The 20,434-nt window shown below is 39.3% G+C and overlaps 2 protein-coding genes across 2 annotated transcripts; one reads left to right on the plus strand and one right to left on the minus strand.

Annotated features, from left to right (window-relative positions):
• Positions 1-2,390: 2,390 nt before the first annotated feature.
• LOC122084914 (protein MNN4-like) lies at positions 2,391-2,690 on the minus strand. Its single transcript, XM_042653335.1, has one exon. It carries the CDS (start codon positions 2,688-2,690, stop codon positions 2,391-2,393), a length of 300 nt encoding a protein of 99 aa, XP_042509269.1.
• A 364-nt stretch (positions 2,691-3,054) lies between these two features.
• Positions 3,055-12,756, plus strand: LOC122084553. Its single transcript, XM_042652869.1, has 5 exons — positions 3,055-3,445; positions 6,828-7,050; positions 9,524-9,681; positions 11,628-11,773; positions 12,348-12,756. The coding sequence occupies exons 1-5, from the start codon at positions 3,055-3,057 to the stop codon at positions 12,408-12,410; spliced, it is 981 nt and encodes a 326-aa protein (XP_042508803.1). The 3' UTR covers positions 12,411-12,756.
• The last annotated feature ends 7,678 nt before the right edge of the window (positions 12,757-20,434 follow it).

Genomic DNA, 20,434 nt, shown 5'->3' on the forward strand with positions numbered 1-20,434 from the left:
TCCATACATCATTGTTTATATTTTTTTTGCACTCATTCTATAATTATCCGAAATATTTTCAATACACAATTTTTGTTATTTACTAACTTCAATGAGATTGAAACTTAACATTAGAAAACCTTAATATCCACCTATCTACAAGATTTACGATTTATAATCCCTTTTGATGAACCATGTGGCATGGCAAAACCAATGTCAGTCATGATGGGAAGCATCTCTGAACCAGCCAAGTGACACCACTCCTTAGAGTGTGCTTGCCTGCTGAGAAAACAATCAATGTTAGACATTGGATAGCTCAGCAAACTAGCAAAGACCAATGCAACACCTCACAATTTTTTTTATCAGGGGCTCAACTCTTTTTTTTTTTCAAAACTTTTGAATAGGTAAGTTCAACTTTTTTTGAGGTCTACTTATCTAATAAGAAAAAAAAAACACCCCTTGCAAGTTAACTAAAAAAACATCGCTAGTACGTATACGTGCAGAGACTTTGGTCCATTCCAAGTCTCCAACAGTCCAACCGCCACAACGATTCCACCATCCTCTGGAGGTTTAAGAACTTGCAACAATGACAAAATGGGCTGGATTTTTATTTTATTTTATTTGTAAAGCCACAATAACCAGGACACTTTTTATTACAAAAAGTTGTGGCATATATACTATTTTAATTATTTCCCACCAATATTTTGACTAACTCTGGTTCCCCACCTGCACAAGAAGATTGAGAAATTGTTAGGGAAATTCTAGCCTTCGTGACTTACCCGTAATTCCTGTATGTTCGAGTGTTCTAGAAACAATATTGCACTTGTACCTACTATATTGTTGGGTTGTTGTGTTCATCCAACCTAATTTAGACAATTTAAATAATAAACAATGGGTACTAGATAGTCTAAATGTTAGTAATACTGTATATTTGGTATGTTTTGCTGCCACCTTGGTTATATAAATTCCTAATGTCAGTCTCTAAATGAATGAGATGTTGGATAAGAAATCCATTTCTTGAATAGGATGAATATTACGAGATAGATAGATATCTGAGTAGTTTAGAATTTTCAAGTATTTATTTGCTTTCCCACAAGGAAAACTTCTGAATTCTTCAGATTTATCTATCCACAAAATATTCGCCCACTCGAACCCGCCACAAGAAAGATTTAGTCATCTATTTTGTAACACCAATTGGCTACGAGAAAGAAGGAAAAAAACCATGGAGGACTTAAAAAGACATGTCTTCCACACAACACAGAACACCAGACCCAGTGAACTCCTCCACCATTGGTAAAAACAGAAGAAAAGCAAACACATAATGCATTACCACCAAATCGAGCCGAACAAAAAAGCCTGTGAAATCGAGCGGAGGACCTGAGGTTGGCTACCCTACCCTACCCTACCCAACAGATTTAGAAACTTTCTTCTTCTGCTCCTCCTCCCCATCCTCCTTCATTCTTTCCTTATCATGACGAAGAAGACGACGACCAACCAGTTCAAATGCCAAATGCCATGGATGGAACATGGATCAAATCGGCATTTGCCTATCCCCTCTTTCTCACAGGGTCAGGCTAAATCATCTCAAGGGGAACGTGGAAGGCGGAACGCCTGAGAGGAAGCAGGCCGTCGGGCGTGAATTCGCGAACCACGATTGGCTTTGGCTTTAGCTTCTTGAATGAGAATACCATTGCCATCGGAGATCTCTCCCTTCTTTACCCACATTAGACCAACGTCTTTGCTCTTTCTTTCATCGACAAGCAACCGGCCCCTTCTAAACTTGGAACCTCCATAATGACTCCCACTCCCCGCTCTTAACCTCAGCGATCCTCCATGATTCTCCTCCTCCTTTTGTTCATGATTATCAGCTACAGCAAGATCCCCAAGTTCCTGCGCAATCTCCACCACCGTTACGGTTACATTCGCCGGGTCCTTCTTCACTCTCGAAGCCCTAGCCGCCTTCTCATCGCCGATGCCTTTGCTCCCCTGCCGGGTTCGGCCGCGGAACCTCCCCACCCTCACGGGATTTTTATCGGAATCAACTGTGTTTCTCTCTACGAGGCCGTTCTCGGGCTCCTTTTCCACTACTGTAGTTGAAGCTTCCTCTTCCTTCATCTTGGTCTCCATTTTCTTCTTGTTCTTCCTCACCCTCTTATTCTCCTCATTCGGCTCTATTGGAATTTGATTCCCTTCATGCCCATTTTCCGCCTGTGACTGGTTCAGGACTCCAGCGTCGGATTCCGATTCCGTCTTCCGTGACATTGTTTTCTTGTTGCTCGATTTCCTCCTACCCCATTTCTTCCGCTTTGACTCTTCCGGTGTCTGTCCCTCATCAGAAATCCCCCCGTCCGTTGCGATGCCGGTGGCAACAACACCTCCTTCTTTCTGCATCTCAGAACCGATCTCTTTTCCTATCCGGCGTTTTCTCTCCGAGAAATTTTGGGGGTTCCGCCGATTCGACCGACCGGAGTTTTTGGCTTCGATCGTTTGAGCTTTTGAGTTTCGTAAAGTTTTCTCTTCTCATCCTCTTTTTGTCTATCTATTTCTTGCTCTTCTTTCAGTCTCTGCTCTTCAAGAAGCTTTCTTCGCCGTTCTTCTTCTTCGTCCTTCTCTTTCTGCCTCTGCTCTTGTTCTTTGAGCCTCCGTTCTTGGAGTTGCTGGAGGGTGACATAGTTCGACGGAAAGGATGGGAGCTTCTTTTTCTCCTCCATTGTTTGCTTTCCTTAGACAGACAACTGTAAATGGGGATTACAATTTATGGCTAAAAGAGAGGGATGATTTACGATTTCTTGCCGAGCAAGAAGGATCACCTCATTCGCGGATTCTCTGTGATCTTTCCCTTTTCCTTCACCTTTCTTGGCGAAGTTTCTGAGTAAGTCAGATTACTCTCCAAAACGAAATGGTTTCATATTTTTGCCATCGCTGAATTTGAATTGTAAATGCCAATAATTTCTCAATTATTACGAGTTCGCCATTCTTGAAAAGGCCAAAGCTCTCGATCAGGATTCAGCCTTAATTGGGCGTTAAGAATTTGGATAACTTGGATAACAATAATAAAACCATTGGAAGTAGCCTATGCTCTCGTTCCATTTTGTAATTGGTTGCAATTTGGTAATTTTAATGGAAAAGCGATGTCAATTTTATATTCACAACGCCCCACCTCCCCGATTCTCACGAGTCACGACTCACGACTCACGACTCACGACTTTCCCTTCCTATATTTTCATGGTTCCTATTCCAACATCCAGACCCTTCAGTACATTTGTCCGTCCCAGTAGCGAGAGCCTCCTGTCCAAACCAAACCAAAGTATTAAACCGAGGGGCAGCGTGGACGGAAGCGGCGAAAGAATGAAAACAGCAGACAGGGTTCCACTATGTCTCTGTACATCTTTTCACTGGCTTTTCTTCTCCTTAGTTTTGAGTTCGTGCTCTTTCGTCTTTTCTGCTGTCGATGAACTCTCCATATGTAAGTCGCTCTCTGTTTTTGTTGTTATTAAAGAAACGGTATCTTGTTCTGTTGGGCTCTCAGCTATATCTGCGAAGTATTTACAACTTTCTATTAGGAGTTTGAGAACTGTGTTTTTGAGATTTCTCCCTTTTTTCTCGTTTCATGATTTGAATTGAAAATTTCATTTATGTTGTGCTTGGTGTGAAATTTCTAGAATAGACCTTGAATAACAAAGCGAGATGGATAGGCACACCGCCGGACGGCACCAATGGGTATAGGATGCAGCATCATACAGAAGGGGCAGGGTGAAGGGCGCTAGCTTCCCAGCAAGTATATTGCAACTAGCTGATTGGTTGTCCATTAGTGCAACTAGCAATGCACTAAAGAAATATATCATGTTTGTTGGAATTGTGTTTTTTACAACACCGGGTATGGGTTTGAGTAAACTAGCTGTATGGGTTGTCCATTAGGGCCTTCTAGGGAATGAGTGTGCTCTTTTATAATGTGGAGTCTTCTAAGAAAGTTGAAGAATTGGAGTTTTCGAGAGTGGAGTCTTTCTAGAGAATGGAATTTTCCCAAAGCCTATAAAACTATTCAACGTTGTTCTTAAAAAGTTGAACAATGTTAGGACTTAGGACCAAGACTAGCTTTCAAGTATTGTATAGATTTACAGGCTTGCACAGTGATGCTTCTTGTTTAATTGATTTTACTGCTTCATCTACAATTATCACTTACCAAGAATGGCTCATGGCTGATTTTCTTCATTGCCTAAATCATCATTAACCATTCTGACCATATGTTGAAGCTCACTAGGTTCTGGGGGGGGGGTACTGCCATGTTTTCCAATTAGTGCAATGATGAAAGTTCAAGCTGCCACCCTCTTCATACAAATATGCTGAAGGTGGCAGTTGTCCTACTGGTAAGGTCTAAGGACCTTGGATAGTTATACAAATCTCACCTTCACCCTTCATCTTCTACTCGTTCAAGCACATACTTCTCCCACACACCCCCCCACCCGAACCTGTGGCCACTTGGTCACAATGGAACAACCTTAACGCCTAAACGAGTCGGAGGCTAAAGAATAGAAGCCAAAACAAATAAATAAATAAATAAAGTGGCTTAACTACAAAAAAATTTCTTTTCTTTTCTTCTAATGGTAGCCAAATGTACGTACTTTTTTTTTTTCTTACCATTTCATTTCTTTTTTATTCTTTTCTTCTCTTTTCTAGATTCATTTTTGTTTTCTTCTCTTGGCTACCAAACACAGTCTTAGGGAGACTTGGTGGTGGGATTTTTAGGTCTAGATGGACGCTAAGAATAAGTAAGCTAGTTTTAAGATATGGCAAAGGACTAAAGAGGTAGAAGATAAAAATAGGTATATTATTGCCAGAAACGAAGTTAAAAGGATTGTGGGGATAGCAAGGGCGAAGAAATATGAAGACCTCTATATATAACGTGAAGGTTTGAGTGGCTGAATTTAAGAAGTCTTGAGAAAGATGAAAATAGACAAGATACCAAACTCGGATGAGGTCCCAATAAAGGTGTGCAAGAACTTAGAACAATCTAGGCTATATTGGTTAACCAACCTCTTTAACAAGATTTTGCATACAAGGAAAATGCTAAATGATTGGAGGATAAGCATCGTAGTTCGATCTACAAAAATAAAGGTGGTATCTAGAGATGCAATAATTATAGATTCATAAAACTAATGAGTCATACTATGAAATTGTGGGAGAAGGTCATTGAAGCTCTCTTGAGAAGTGGAAGTACTATTTTGGTGAACCAATTTGATCTATGCCAAGTTGATCCATACCAAAAGTTATTTACTTACTCAAGAGGCTCATGAAAAGATTTAGAGCCTACAAGAAGGATCTCCATATGGTCTTTATTGACCTAGATAAGCCGATGACAAAATTTATAAAAAGCTAATCTAGCATATACTAGAGAAAAGAAGGGTATTGCGTAAATATGTATATATTATTAAATATATGTATGATGATGCGATGGCTAGCGTGAGAACCGTGGATGGTCAAAGTTGTGATTTTCCAGTTACAATTGGACTACATCAAGGATTTGTTATATGCCCTTATTTGTTTGCTCTTATGATGGATGATTTAACCAGGAACATTCAGGATGAGGTTCCATGGTGTATGCTCTTTGTTGATACTACTGTTTTGGGGGATGAGACAAAAGTTGGGATTAACACTAAGCTAGAGCTATGGAGGTCAACCTTGGAATCAAGATGTTTTAAACTAAGTAGAACAAAGACAGAATATATGATGTATAACTTTAGTCACACTATGATGTATAATGTAATGGTGAAGATGAGGGGAGAGAGGTCCGCAAAGTGGTCATTTTAAGTACCTAGGGTCAATCATACATAAAAAGGTGATATAAAGGAGTAAAGTGAGATGGGCAAGTGGAGAGGTGCGTCTGGGGTGTTTTGTGACCGATGTATCCCTTTAAAGTTTTAAGTAAAGTTCTATAAGACAATCGTTGGGCCAGATATGATGTATGTGGTTGAATGCTGGGCAGTTAAGAAGTATCATATGGAATTCGGCAACTATTCGCGTGCCATTCTCACACCATCGGACACTACTTGAATTGATCTGTCTATATTTGACATGCCAATGCTGGATACCACGGGTTTGGGTATGGTTTGGCCAGATTGTATGTGGTCTGGCTTTGTGGTAGAGTTACGGGTCATTTCCATAGGTACCGAATCCTCTTACGAGAGAGTGTAGATCTCGTCCACATCCTAAAAATCATCATTGCTCCACGCACGTGTGTGCCGGGGGGTGTGTGTGCAAAAATTGAGTGTCTACACCCTCCCTTCCCTATCCCTTTTGCTTCTTCCATCTATTTCTTTGTTTTGTAACAACCTGCATCATAGTAGATCGAAGACCTCTGAAGTTAGGAAGCAATCCAGAGTATTCTTAGACAGACCTTGTTTAAGGGTTTAAAGAGTTAGACACCCTATTGTACACCTACTGTTTATGTGATCTTTTGTTTTGCCTGTTGCTGAAAATTGGTACATAAGTCACTGTTGTGAGTTTTAAAAGATCATGCTGTGAGTTAAGTTCTGTTACTTATTCTGGATTTAGCTCTACGTCAGTCAGACAGTCACATATGTGAGCACAAAAATTAACATCAATATGCATGTGGCATCAAATTTCATCATGAAAACCTTAGAAAGATATAAGTCAACAAGGAAGCAAATCTAGGAGAACAACTACATGGCCAATGGAAAATGTCACATAACAAACTGTAAATAAACATTTGATTATGGATCCTATTTGATTTATGATATTCATTTCATCATTTGCATATATATATATATATATATATATATGGTAGGCATGTGGAGAATATTCATGGATTCTATGTTTATGGTTTGCAGTTGTTGCTCAGCCTATTACATTGCAACTATCTTCTGGGTTGCCTGTGGAAAACTCACCCGGTTCTATACCTGGGGAAGTAATGTTTTGCCAAAGGGTTCACATATATGGCCTATCAAGGCTTCAAGATCTTAGTAAGTATGCTCATTCAGTAAAAGCTGTGGTGAAAGATGCACGGGCAGATTCAAGAGGTCGTCTACCAAATATCGAGGTTTGTTTCCATAGGTGAGTCCAAACTTTTGTTGCATGATTACTGCATGCTTCAGGACTGTGATGTATAGTGGATTGCAGCATCCAGGATCTTAATGTATTCACCTCTGATTGAAGATGCTGTGTTATCATTCAAAGGCATACATGTTTACATTTAGGAAATAGGCAATGAATAGATCTTATCAATCTTCAAAATTGAAGAAACCATAAATAGCAGCATGCAATTACGCATACGACACCAAACTGTTCACATCTCCTAATAAATACAAGAAACCAACCCTCCAGAATGCTCACTTACTGATGCCGGGCAACCTGATGTACAAAAACTCTTTCCAACCGGCCAATAAATGTGCTAAGAAGTCATGTTTCCGAAGAACCAAGCTGTTTCGGTGACCTCTAAATGATCTAGTTCTCCTGATAAGCTGTAGGCCTGTCAATTGTGTCCTTGATAAGGGGCTTCATTGCACCATATGGAAAGCCTTTTCTGTCTTTTTTTGGAGGGGGGGGGGGGTGGTAGTGGTGGTTGTGTTGATAATACAATTAATTACCAATACAAGTGTAAATGCAGCATTTATATAGGGCTATACGTTTTTCAAATGGTAGGATGGTACCAGTAGACTTGATAGGGTTTTTTATTGCTTATTTGAGTTGCTTATTGCATATTGATTTCCAGTAGCAGAAATTTGAGTGTTTTTGGACGTTTGGCTATTTACCAGTTGCAGAGCCCTTTTGGTGAGGTTAAAATTTCAAAAAGTGGCCATTAAGGAAGTTGCTTCTTCCTTTTGCTGTCAGCCAAAGCCTAAGTTGGACAAGTACAAGGTTAATGACGTACTAAATCCTTTTGCTAACAACAGGGCCAGTAGATAGACGGGAAACATGGTTGTACAAAGTATGCTGGACAGTACATTATTGTCACAAGGAGCTGTCACTTTTATGAGAACATCTGAATGCTTGTTGCGCCCAACATGCACGCCCTTACCTTCAAGCAGAAGCCAGATGATGAGTTGAAACAAGTACTCATTGAGCAAGTTTGTGCCTTCACTGAATAACTGCTTATATGTTAAACTAAGCTATTTTAAACACAACCCAAGTGCTTCAAGATATTTTGCAGCCTATAGGGTCGCAGAAAAGAAAGAAAGGAAATATTCCGTCTTATGTTTTGTCCTGTATTCAAATTCTTGACTTATTTTCTATGACATAAATGATGGATTTGCTGGGGGTAAAACTGAGTATAGTACAAGGAATAGGGATTGAGATAATGTTGTGGTAAGCAGTTTATGCTATGTTGCTATATATCCTACTGAAAGAATGGACAGATCTTTGAAACAGTAACACTCAGGGCCCGTTTGATAACGTTTCTGTCGTTTCTGTTTCAAGAAACGGCAAAAACATAAATTTCCGTTTCTAGAAACAGAAACGGAATTGAAGGTGTTTGATAAGTCATGTTTTTAGAAGTCGAAAGTAACCAGTGAAAGAATGGCCACAAGTCGTTTCCAGAAACGGCGAAACAAGTTCACCTGGGTCTTTTCTTGAACCATAAGTAAGTAAAAATTTCTATTTCTATTTCTGAAAATAAGTGAAATGAAACAGTTTTATCAAACGCTTTTTACTCCGTTTTTGCTGTTTCTGGAAACAGAAACGGCAGAAACGCGTTTCTTGAAACGTTATCAAACGGACCCTCAGTTTATTCATGTAAGAGGATTTATTGAAAGAAGAAAAAGCGTTAAACTGGAAATCATGTCAATGGATTCTGGTTGTCAAGTCATGTCAGTTTGATAGGGGTATAATTGTAATGTTCTTTCTTATTTCCGTCCTTATGTGTCAAGCCGTCAATTCTTTGTACAATATCATCATCTATTTCTCCTTTATTCACGAGTGAACCTAGGTATCTAAAGTTATCACTTTAAGATAACTCCCTGTTAACAATTTTCACCACCTCACTCTGTCCTATTGTTACTAAAGTTACACACCATGTAATCTATTTTTGTTCTATTTATCTAAAGACCTTTTGATTCCAAGGTTGATCTCCATAAATTTAACTTTGAATTTATCCTAGCATTTGTTTCATCCACCAAAACAATGCCACCTGCAAAAAGCATACACCGAGGGATATGTTCCTGAATGTCTCTGGTCAACTCATCCATGATTAGTGCAAAGAAATACAGGCTTAGAGCTAAACCTTGGTGTAATCTAAAAGAAATACAGGCTTAGAGCTAAACCTTGGTGTAATCTAACTGTTATTGGGAATTCTTTACCCTGACCCCTCATAGTTCTTACTTCACTACATCATGATACATTTCTTTAATTATGTGCACATATATACTGGAAACATTTTTCTCTAAAACTTGCCAAATTAACTACATAGGAACTCTATTATAGACTTTGTCTAAATCATCTGAATCTGTTGGAACCTTGCTGATGTTGTCATAATGCTAATTTTTACACATGGTTGCATAGAATTTAATCAATTCTATTTGTCTCATTGTAGAAATGTGTCCCTTGGAATAGGCATGTGCACCGAAGGCGTGTGGGAGAAACTTACAAAGGGTTTGTGGGTTCGATCTGTGTCACCTTACATGAACAATCTTCTAGATATTCGGATGCCTGGTCCATCCTTTGAAGTGCTTGAGGTTTCCGTTGAAGAAGGTTTGTTTCTATGACCAAGACAAGAGCCTATGGGATCCTTGTATGCTTTGTGGTTTCTAACCCATTAAATATGGAGGACTGCTCCCCATGTTTGGTACATTTTTTTGGTAGTGGACACATGTATGGCACAAATTTGATCCTCACTCTGGCACGTATATTATATACACTTTCTTGTCTTTTAGAAGTTTGTATGATGTGATTTTCAATGGACCTATTTATGTTTTCTGTTTGTATTACTTTGATTTTATTGTCTTTCTATTGAAGCATATGAATGATAGGGATGAATGCAACTCTTAACTTGATGAATATCTCAAGTTAAGGGTTTAGTGGCAATTCTGTAAATTACAGAATTAAGGACTAATCATGAATTAAAATTAAGGGAAAGGAACTATTCTGGAATTTAATTGAATGGAAACTAAAAGTCTAAAACAGAATGGAACTAACGAAAGTAGGGACTTTGTGCAATTTACACAAAAGCTGGCTTTACTTGCAAATATGAAGACAGTCTTCTTCAATCTTACGACTAACTGTAATGGTGGAAACCAGCTTCAGTTCAGGTGGGATAACTCCCTTTATATACTCCTTTCAACCAAAGATTTCAGGCACAGATTATCAACATCTAAACCTCTTATGATCAGCCAGTGACCAATCCAAAGATTAAGCAAATACTGGTAACTTGCTGCAAACTGGTCCTGGTTGAACAAAGGAAACCAGTTCTGAACTTTGATTTGTTTCTCACATTCCGTGCTGGTCTTGAAACCTGATTGCACAGGCTGGGTCACCTTTGGGGATAGATAATGCTACACCTAATCTGGAGATGGAAGAACTAGGGATGAGGGAGATCAATCAAATATCTTATTCTTTCAATCTTGTAAATCTCGATGGATACATCTAGACACAAGAAAGAAAAAAAAAAAAAAAAGACTCCTAATTGGATTCTAAAACTCAATGAAACTCTCCATTGCTGATTGATAACTAGCATATAAAATTACAAAATAACCCAAATGAGAATAAAAATTCCTAAATAGACCATAACCCAGGTTTGGACCTGGTTAGCCTTGATCTGGGTTTCCAGACTGAATCAAGCCGTCTCAGTTATGCATCTGCATCAGGATGGCTGAAAATAAAAGCCCACAAGAAACATTGAAGTACCTTATTTTGGAGCCTGATTGTTCCACCTTTGGTACTATTATTACCTGTCTTGACCTCTAGGGAAATCTTTCTGAGGCTAAATCGCTAATATGACTGCTGTCTGGGCTGGATGTCCGGGCTTATTCCCCATGAAGGGAGACTCTGGCATGGGACTAAACAGGAATCCTTTCGTTAATAGTAGGACCTCCCTTCAGTTCAGGTTTTCCTTAATTTGACAGGTTTAATAATAACATCTGCATACCCTTATATTAGTCTCCTAGGTTTCTAAATTGTATTTTGAGACCTTGAACTTCCTCAAATTATGACGATATCTGTCAATATATTGCAATTGAAACCCTAGTGAAATGAGAATTTTAAATATGGTCTTATATAATTATTTATTGGGAGAAAATTACAAACTCAGTGAACTCTAAAAACAATTTGGAAGATCTCTTTTACAAAATGATGTGTTTACATAGTGTGTCTGTTTCTGAAATCAGCTATACTCATTAAACTTTGAAAACAATTTGGAGGATTTCTCTTACAAAATAATGTATGGGAAAGAAGAACGCTGCCTGGCTGCGACCTTCAGCGCCCTCTCACGTGGGCAATGAAATAACCACCACACCCCTCCCCTTGGATGCCCATGCACCTGCTCCATTGGGCCACGCATCCTAGCAGCAAACCCCTTCCCATAATGTATTTACATAGTGTGTCTGTCTGTGTTTGTGAAAATCAGCTTCTTAATTTTTTATCTGTATGGTCCTTATTTAATGGAAACGGCATACATAACATGAAATTCCTTGTTTTCGCAGAACTTTTGTTGGATCGTGTGATTTTTTTGGTCTTGGGCATAGCTCTGATGACACTGGCAGCTGATCTTAGCATGTCTATAATGTTCTACTATAGCAGCGCAATGGCTATTGGCATTATCCTTGTGATTCTGATGATTCTTTTTCAGGTACAATGATATATTCAAGACTCTTGATGTTATATTCTATTATTGGAAAAATTCTTTGAGTTTTACCATGTTGTATCGAATCTAGTATCTTTTGTTTATCTGTAGGACTAGTTTTAAAACTTCAGTTATGTTTGCCTGCTTCTTATGCAATTCAATTGAAACTGTTGAGCATTAGTGATGCAGCTCGGCGAGGGATTAGTGCTATCTTTTGACTTGATTTTTATTAACTTCCTTTATTGGTTAGAGATTAGATTAACAGTCTTTTATTTAAATTTGATTTTTATTTTAGTTGCTATCTAGGTTTAGTTTCCATTTTTATTCAGCTTCCAAAATTATGTCATTATTTTTTTCTTTAAATAGCCCTGTAATGGAGAAGAACTCAGTTTTGAGATTTTGAAGTTATTTTGAAGAATTGAAAGTTGGAATGAATGCCATGGCTGCCGTGAAGCTTGCATCTCCCCCTTTCCATCCCTGAACTTCTCTTCTTCTCCCTCTCGTCTCCTTCTCCTCTCTATCCTTTATTGTAGTCACTGTTACTTTTCTGATCTAAGAATACTCTGTTTCTGGGCGATAGTTGCAGCTGTACTCAACTGCTTCGAGCTCCTTTGTGTGTGAGCTGTTTGGGCCAAGGATTTGATCGAAGGTAGTCCTCCCCCAAGCGACACAAATCATCAGATTTCAGTTGCCGAAAAGTCACTTTACCATCTGTTCTCATACCTGCAACTGAGACCGACATTGTTCTACCGCCAGGTTCTACTTCTGGTCTTTCCCGCAGCCTCCCAGCCTGCAAATCCAAGTGCTTATCTTGTGGGATCGATAGAGCCTCTTCTTGAGAAGCTTCACCTGAAATCTCAGGCCAAACCGAGGCCTGGTGAAGAAGTTCTCTCGAACTGACGATTCTTCAGTTTCCACTGGTTTCTGGTTCACATGATAAGAAGAAGAAGAAGCAGGTTTTTTTTTTCTTTTGTTTTAAAAGAGTTTATTCTCTATTATTACATGAAAGCCCCTGTCCTAAAATTGTGTTCTATTATTCCTCCCCCGCACTTTAGCAATTACACATTACCCCTCTTCTTCTACTTTTATATTTCAGTTTGACCCTATTATTTATTTTCCTCTCTTTTAAGCTCTTAAAATTGTTTTTGAAATTACAAAAATACCCCTCAACCATTACATTGAGCTTCTTAGTCATTCTGGTGGGCCCTAAGTGATCCAATCCCTGATTTTGGGAACCTGGATCCGCATCAAGTGGTATCAGAGCAAATTTTCTTGCAATTTTCTAACCATGACAAGTCACATCACCAATGCTGAGTTGCACAAATTGTATCGCGAGTTAGCCAAGAACCAACAGAATACTGATGCTAGGCTTGAGAGGATTGAAGCCAAGTTTGACAAGTTTATGGAAGAGATGACTGCCTTTATGAAGAATTGTGACAAACGAGCTGAAGAAGGATCCTCTATATTACCTCCTCAGCTTGACACTTTACAGATCGAAGATACACCTCATAGGCAGCAACTTGATCCAGTTGTTCCACAGGATGTTACCCGGCAATTTTCTGACAGAGATTATGGCATCAAAGTTGAGGTTCCCAAGTTCAGTGGTGAAAAGAGACCTGAGGAATTTCTTGACTGGCTTACCAAAGTGGAGAGAATTTTTGCATATAAGTCTCTTTCAGATGTGAAGAAGTGTGAACTCATCATCACCAAGTTTATTGGGTATGCATGTTCATGGTGGGATGATGTACTACATGCAAGGTTTGTCAGAAGACTTGGACCCGTTACCAATTGGGAGGTCATGAAGCAAATATTGACTGAAAAATTTGTTCCTCTTAATTATGAAAAGATAATGTTCCATAAACTACTTAACTTGCAACAAGGGAACAATGATGTGGATTCATACACCCTCGAATTCCCCAAACTATCTTCAAGGTGTCGACTTCAGGAAACAGACCAACAACGGGTGATGCGATATATCAGTGGGTTAAGTACTGAGATTCGCCTTGAGTTGGCTAACACTGATTTCAGGTCTGTTGATGTGGCAGCTGCTCATTGCAAGACAGCTGAAGAGAAGTCCATTTATTGGAAGGGTATGCTCAAGTCTTCTTCAGTTTATAGACCTCCATCACGTATGGAGGAAAAGAAGCCTGAAGCTCGCAGAGTTGAAGAGAAAAGGTTAGAGTTCAACAAGGATAGTGTTGGGGTGAAGAATATCATATGCCATAGTTGTGGCGAGAAGGATCACTATTCCAACAAGTGTCCCAACAGGACTCGTTCTGTGAACGTGGCAGAGAAGCAGCCGACAAAGAAGAGTGAAGATGAATCTCATTTATATCCTTATCCCCTCGAGGACGATGATATTGTCGATTGTGAAGATGAGGATGTAGAAGCTCATTCAGCTAGCCTTTCATCTTTTTCGAATAGACTAGTTGATAAGGCTCCTCTCTTCAGACAGAACGGTACTCTCCTGCACGGCTCCGACCCTATTGATGTTCATGCAATTGTTGATACTGGGGCAGAAGCAAATTTTATATCTGCTGAATTTGTTCGAGCACACAACCTTCCACAGAAGCAGCTTTTCAAGAAGATTCACGTGCGAGGTTTTGGACCCACAGTTCGAGAAGAGGCCATTGCAGTTGTTCGAGTACATCTACAGTTTGGGCCACTACAATACCATGTCACCTGTTTGGTCACCCCATTGGCACACTGCGACATTCTTCTAGGGCGACCTTGGCAGCGACATGCAGGCATTCTCTACGATGGCGCATGGAACACCATCAAGGTGAAGCAAGGAGGTCGTATGTACTTAATGAGGCCACATGCATTATCAGACATGCCACGTCGTCGACTGACTCCAGCTCTAGTGACACGTCAGCCTACTCTCCCTCCTCCAAGTGTTGTGTTCTCATCTTCTGTTTCGAGATACATGCCACCTCATCAGCGAACAACTTACAAGGGTATCTTGGGAGCACGACCTAACTCGATGGAGTCGAGTTCTTTTAAGACCGGGAGAGTTGATGCAGCTCAGCGAGGGATTAGTGCTATCTTTTGACTTGATTTTTATTTACTTCCTTTATTGGTTAGAGATTAGATTAACAGTATTTTATTTAGATTTGATTTTTATTTTAGTTGCTATCTAGGTTTAGTTTCCATTTTTATTCAGCTTCTAAAATTATGTCATTATTTTTTTCTTTAAATAGCTCTGTAATGGAGAAGAACTCAGTTTTGAGATTTTGAAGTTATTTTGAAGAATTGAAAGTTGGAATGAATGCCATGGCTGCCGTGAAGCTTGCATCTCCCCCTTTCCATCCCTGAACTTCTCTTCTTCTCCCTCTCTTGTCTCCTTCTCCTCTCTATCCTTTATTGTAGTCACTGTTACTTTTCTGATCTAAGAATACTCTGTTTCTGGGCGATAGTTGCAGCTGTACTCAACTGCTTCGAGCTCCTTTGTGTGTGAGCTGTTTGGGCCAAGGATTTGATCGAAGGTAGTCCTCCCCCAAGCGACACAAATCATCAGATTTCAGTTGCCGAAAAGTCACTTTACCATCTGTTATCATACCTGCAACTGAGACTGACGTTGTTTTACCGCCAGGTTCTACTTCTAGTCTTTCCCGCAGCCCCCCAACCTGCAAATCCAAGTGCTTATCTTGTGGGATCGATAGAGCCTCTTCTTGAGAAGCTTCACCTGAAATCTCAGGCCAAACCGAGGCCTGGTGAAGAAGTTCTCTCGAACTGACGATTCTTCAGTTTCCACTGGTTTCTGGTTCACATGATAAGAAGAAGAAGAAGCAGGTTTTTTTTTTCTTTTGTTTTAAAAGAGTTTATTCTCTGTTATTACATGAAAGCCCCTGTCCTGAAATTGTGTTCTATTATTCCTCCCCCTCACTTTAGCAATTACACATTACCCCTCTTCTTCTACTTTTATATTTCAGTTTGACCCTATTATTTATTTTCCTCTCTTTTAAGCTCTTAAAATTGTTTTTGAAATTACAAAAATACCCCTCAACCATTACATTGAGCTTCTTAGTCATTCTGGTGGGCCCTAAGTGATCCAATCCCTGATTTTGGGAACCCGGATCCGCATCAATTAGACTATTAGTGTTCAAGTGATACAAATCTTTATCTTACTGTATGTGCAGTTTAGTTGTGAAACATATATGTACCCGTTGCTTTTTAAGAATTTACCTGTATTAGTTGGCCTACAGCAAACAAGATATGATACAGGTGTAAACTGCTTGAGTAAAATACTACAGTGATGTATTTAGGAAACTAAATCTAGAACACCTTTTTTATGAATAAGCGTGCAGGGATTAGGGCAAACTTGAGGTGTCAGACCTAGAGAATGACAAAAATTAGGATTTTGGGGACTAGGCCATTATATAGTACTTTTTTATTTAAATATTTAATAAGTTTTAGAACCATTCGTATACTGTCTGGATGTGCACTTAAGTTTTTTATATGCTCTTACAGTATATGTTTAGAGGAATCATGATAGCTATATTGCGAAGACCAGGGTGCGCATTGAGCCAAAATGTGGCCTGTTATGGTTACTCTTTTTTAACCGTTTGATTCCGATATTAGGTATCCCGAATGACTTGAAAAGAGTCTGGTTCTGGTCAAACTCAGTCAAATGGCTGGTCTCTTCTGTGTCAAAACTGTGATTATGGCTTATTATTACAGTCCCACAAGGAATTCAAGGGGTGTACTGCTTCCAGAATCAAATCAAAGTGGTTTATTTTGTTACCATTGGCTTTGTAGCTGTTTGTAATGGGCCACATACAGAGTAGGGTACCTTTGGTTTCCTTGATAAAATTCTGACCTTCAAAGAATGTATTCTCCTAGAATCTCTCGCTCGATCGCTGGCTAAAAAGAAGACCTATGGTCATGGACACACCTAGAGGTTTGAGTTGGTTATGCGTCAGTGTCCACAAATGAGAGTCTCCAATGTGAAGCTCCTATTTTGAAGCATCAATTAACGTAGGGAAATGTTGATCAAAATAGTGGTTGTAATTTTTTAGTCCCATTAAATGTCATTTTTTCCCTAGTTTGTTTAGAAGTTCCTGAAAGGTATCTTTAATTTACTAATTTCATTAAAAAAAAGGAAAATCGTTACGTAGTAAGCAGCAGCCATTGCAGCTAACTGTCCAGATCACATAGCAAACTTAAGTTGGCCAGGACGTCAAATATGAAGTAAGCAGCAGCAGTACCAGTTTGCAGCCCAGATCTGTGTGTGTGTGTGTGTGTGTGTGTGTGTGTGTGTGTTGAATGGCTACCTCTAATGCAAGAGCACTTCCTTGGACCGGGCCGAACCAGTTTGAGAACCTAGACCAAGAACCGGATCCAAGTTTCTATGTGTAGGAGTCTATTATTTTCTTTCAATATGCTTGTAACTCAATGCAATAGACATAATTGGATAGAATGAAAAGTTGATTTGAAATCTCGCGATTGTGAGTGTGCGAGTACGATGGCCTTATCTTCCTCTTCTTCTGATCTTTGTTTCTGGTCTGTGAGAGATCTCATCGATCTTGCTCACCTTCTCTTCTTTTTCTTTGATATCGTGGCTGTGAGGACCCCTGCCCTAGGCTACTTAAGCCCCATAACCTTACATCCATATTAGCCCCCTGCTGTGAGTTTCATAGCAAGGTTCAGACCTTGTTTTTTAACCACCGCTTATACCTGTTTTAGTCATTGATTATCAGCTCAAAACCCGAATATTGGATCTTTTGTTGAGTGCTTCTAAGAGCCCTAGATGCTACAAATCAATGCCTGATATCTCAGATTGAACAAAGCAAGTTAATTATATCATTCAAAAACAAAAGAGGTTTTCGCTGGATTCTCTGGTTTTGCATCTGGTTGAGAAGTCTTGGGGTTGAAGAGAAACCACTTCCCCCCACTACTTTTGTTGCTTTATTTTATTTCCCTAGTTTTGCTTAATGCCCCTCACCATCTCTCTTATCCCTTATATCCTCCTCTTTTCTTTTCTTTTCTTTTTTTTTTTTTTTTAATGACGGGTATCTAGAAGGCCTGACTAGTCCTACGGGCCCATATTGACCCCACAACCGCATGGAGGGTCATACCGGGGTTGAATGAGAATCATTCAACTTTCATTGAAAGCAGTGAAGAGCACTAAACACCTCCATATGAGTGGCCCTGAGGAGGTAAGAGTAGTCGAACTCAACCACACGCTTCCTTGGGCGAAGGTCCCTTGCCAACTTCGCTACCCGCTTGGGGTTTATATCCTCTTTTTTAGTTACTTCCAAGCCCACACTCACTCAGTAAATGTTAATCCCTATAATATCCTTGTCTACCAAGTGGCTCCTTAAACATTCTGGTCATTTATGGTCCCTGCCACTCACTTGCTGCAAACTTGGAGTTATTTACAAAATTGCCATTTTCTTCCTAGTTTGGACTCTTGTAAAATTGGGTGGCCCAATAGCGAACCTGATGCAAATTAATTATCAAAATAGGCTTGTTTTATTAGGAATAAGCCTAAGGTTGGATTCCATACATGTTAGGCTTTTGATCCCATGTGTTTTGAGTGTAATAGACCACTTTTACGAGTCTAAAAGGTGGGCTCTAAGATTGAGTACGGGATTACTAGTTAGTTTCCATTTTCATTAGTTTCCTTTTTAGTTTGGCTTGATTTGAGTTATATTTGTTTCCTTAGGAGTCAAGTTATTAATTGAGTCAAGTCATTAGTAGTTAGTTTCTAATTTCAGTTTTTAGTAACTATTGTATTAGGAGAATATTTGGCTTCCTTTTTGAGGAACCTTCTATTTTGTAATTCCCTCCCCCATTAACATTATAAATAAAGAAGAGGAGGCTCCTAAAAGCCTAGAACGATTTTGAAAAATAAGAAAAAAAAAAACTCTCTTGTTTCTGCCGCTGGGTATCAATGGTGGTTCCTTGTGTTTGATCAAGGCCTAGGGATTGGTGTTTGATCCAATCGACACTCTGCGGCGAGAAGTCCGAGTGGATTGCTATTATTTTCTGGTTTCTCTTATTGTGGATATCTTCTTTAATTTCCCAAGTAAGTAATCTGAACTTTCTGCAGAATTATTCTGGGTTCTGAATCTCTGTTTCTCTTCCACCGACCTGTACTGTTCTAATCATCCAGCCATCTGATGGCTTTAAGCTTCTGGTCGGGTGTTACCCTGGCTGTGTGGAAGACTTGATCCCATTTATAGTGTATTCTGACCATGGATCTGTTAGTTGTTGTAATTATTCCTATTCTGGCCGTTTGAAGTTTTCTGCCCAGAATTGCCGTCTAATCTGTGTTGAATGTTGATGTTGATTGCTGCCTTTATTCTCTGATGGACTGGACTTTCTAATTAATAATCTGAGTTGAGTATATGCTCCTTATATTCTGCTATAGAATTTCCTGAAGTTGCTGGGATCGACTGCAAGGCTTCAGAACCTGCTGTCCAGAATTAAGTTCTGGTCTGGTTTATCTGTTCCTGTGGTGTCTTGTTTCTGATTGTGCCTTATTCAGTAATCTATACCTGCTGCTGGTTAGTCTACCTGCTGGTGTAATCTCTGTTTTCAGAAATTCCAGATTCTGGGTTTGAAAATTCTGATTTTCAATGGCTGTTGACTGATTACTTCTGGACTGTTGTTGCTGTCTAATATTGGGTGATTAGTGGTTGTTCTTTTGACTAAAAGTTCCTGCAGTTGGATTAGTTTGCGTTTTCAAACTTAGTCCTACATTAGAACCCAAATAGGGTTTTCTGACCTGGGTTCCACATCAATGTCTCTCTTTGGTTCCATTTCGACATAATGAACTAGAATATGGCCAATTCGATGAACATAACTCTGGGTTTGACTAGACCTTTTGAAAGCCCATTCCAACTTACTATTGTAGCCTATGTCTTTTACAAATTAGCTTATTTTCCTTTTTTGAATCCTCTTTTAAGTGTGCTTCTAAACTTTGTCAACTTTTATGGATTAAAAATTGCGCTTTTTTTGGTTATTTACCTTTCTGAAATAAGTTTAAATGTTTCGACCTTGAAATGCTTTTTCTCAAGGGCGTTGCAAAGTTTTGTTGATAATGGACTGACCTAGTTCAGGCTTAAAACTTCACAATATTCCAGTTGGCATGGCTTGTTATGCATGGTATTTCAATTCCATCCTTCTTGATGAGGCTTACTTGCAGGGAATGAAGCTGCTCCCTACCGGTCGAAAGAATTCACTGGGAATTTTTATATACTCATCTATTGTGAGTGTCAACTTTTTATTCATTGTTTGGTTCTTATTTTTCACTCTCTATGCGGGGCTTGTCCCATTCACTACTTTTGGAGATAGGAATCACCGAAGACATGTACAAACCTGTATGTAAGTTTTCCTCTGCTTCATAGAGATCCATTGTTCCTCAACGTTGTAGTTTATGTACATTGACTTCTTTTTTGTATGCTTCCTGATGGTTTCAAATCAAATGTAATGCAGTTGGTCATATTTTTGCTGGTGTGCGTTGTTCTAACTGGAGCTTGGCTGGCTTTCTGGGCTGTACACAACATTGACGTGGTTCCTGAATGACAGCAAAGCTGATCCAAGGTCTTGAAAGGGTTGCCTTGATTGTAATTTTTTAAAATTCATATAATTTGTAAGGCTTGGATTTTTTTTTTTTTTTAAACAATGGGAGAGTGTTCTCTGTGGAGGAGCGCAGCCTCC

This window comes from Macadamia integrifolia, chromosome 7 (assembly GCF_013358625.1).
Source record: "Macadamia integrifolia cultivar HAES 741 chromosome 7, SCU_Mint_v3, whole genome shotgun sequence".
Lineage (NCBI taxonomy): Eukaryota > Viridiplantae > Streptophyta > Magnoliopsida > Proteales > Proteaceae > Macadamia > Macadamia integrifolia.

Excerpts from the sequence above, each read along its gene's own strand:
- LOC122084553 (XM_042652869.1), top strand. The coding sequence starts at position 3,055 with ATGCTCTCGTTCCATTTTGTAATTGGTTGCAATTTGGTAATTTTAATG. Across the intron at positions 3,446-6,827 it reads TGTCGATGAACTCTCCATAT|TTGTTGCTCAGCCTATTACA; the intron begins GTAAGTCGCTCT and ends TATGGTTTGCAG. Across the intron at positions 11,774-12,347 it reads TTCTGATGATTCTTTTTCAG|TTGCAGCTGTACTCAACTGC; the intron begins GTACAATGATAT and ends TCTGGGCGATAG.
- LOC122084914 (XM_042653335.1), bottom strand. The coding sequence starts at position 2,690 with ATGGAGGAGAAAAAGAAGCTCCCATCCTTTCCGTCGAACTATGTCACC.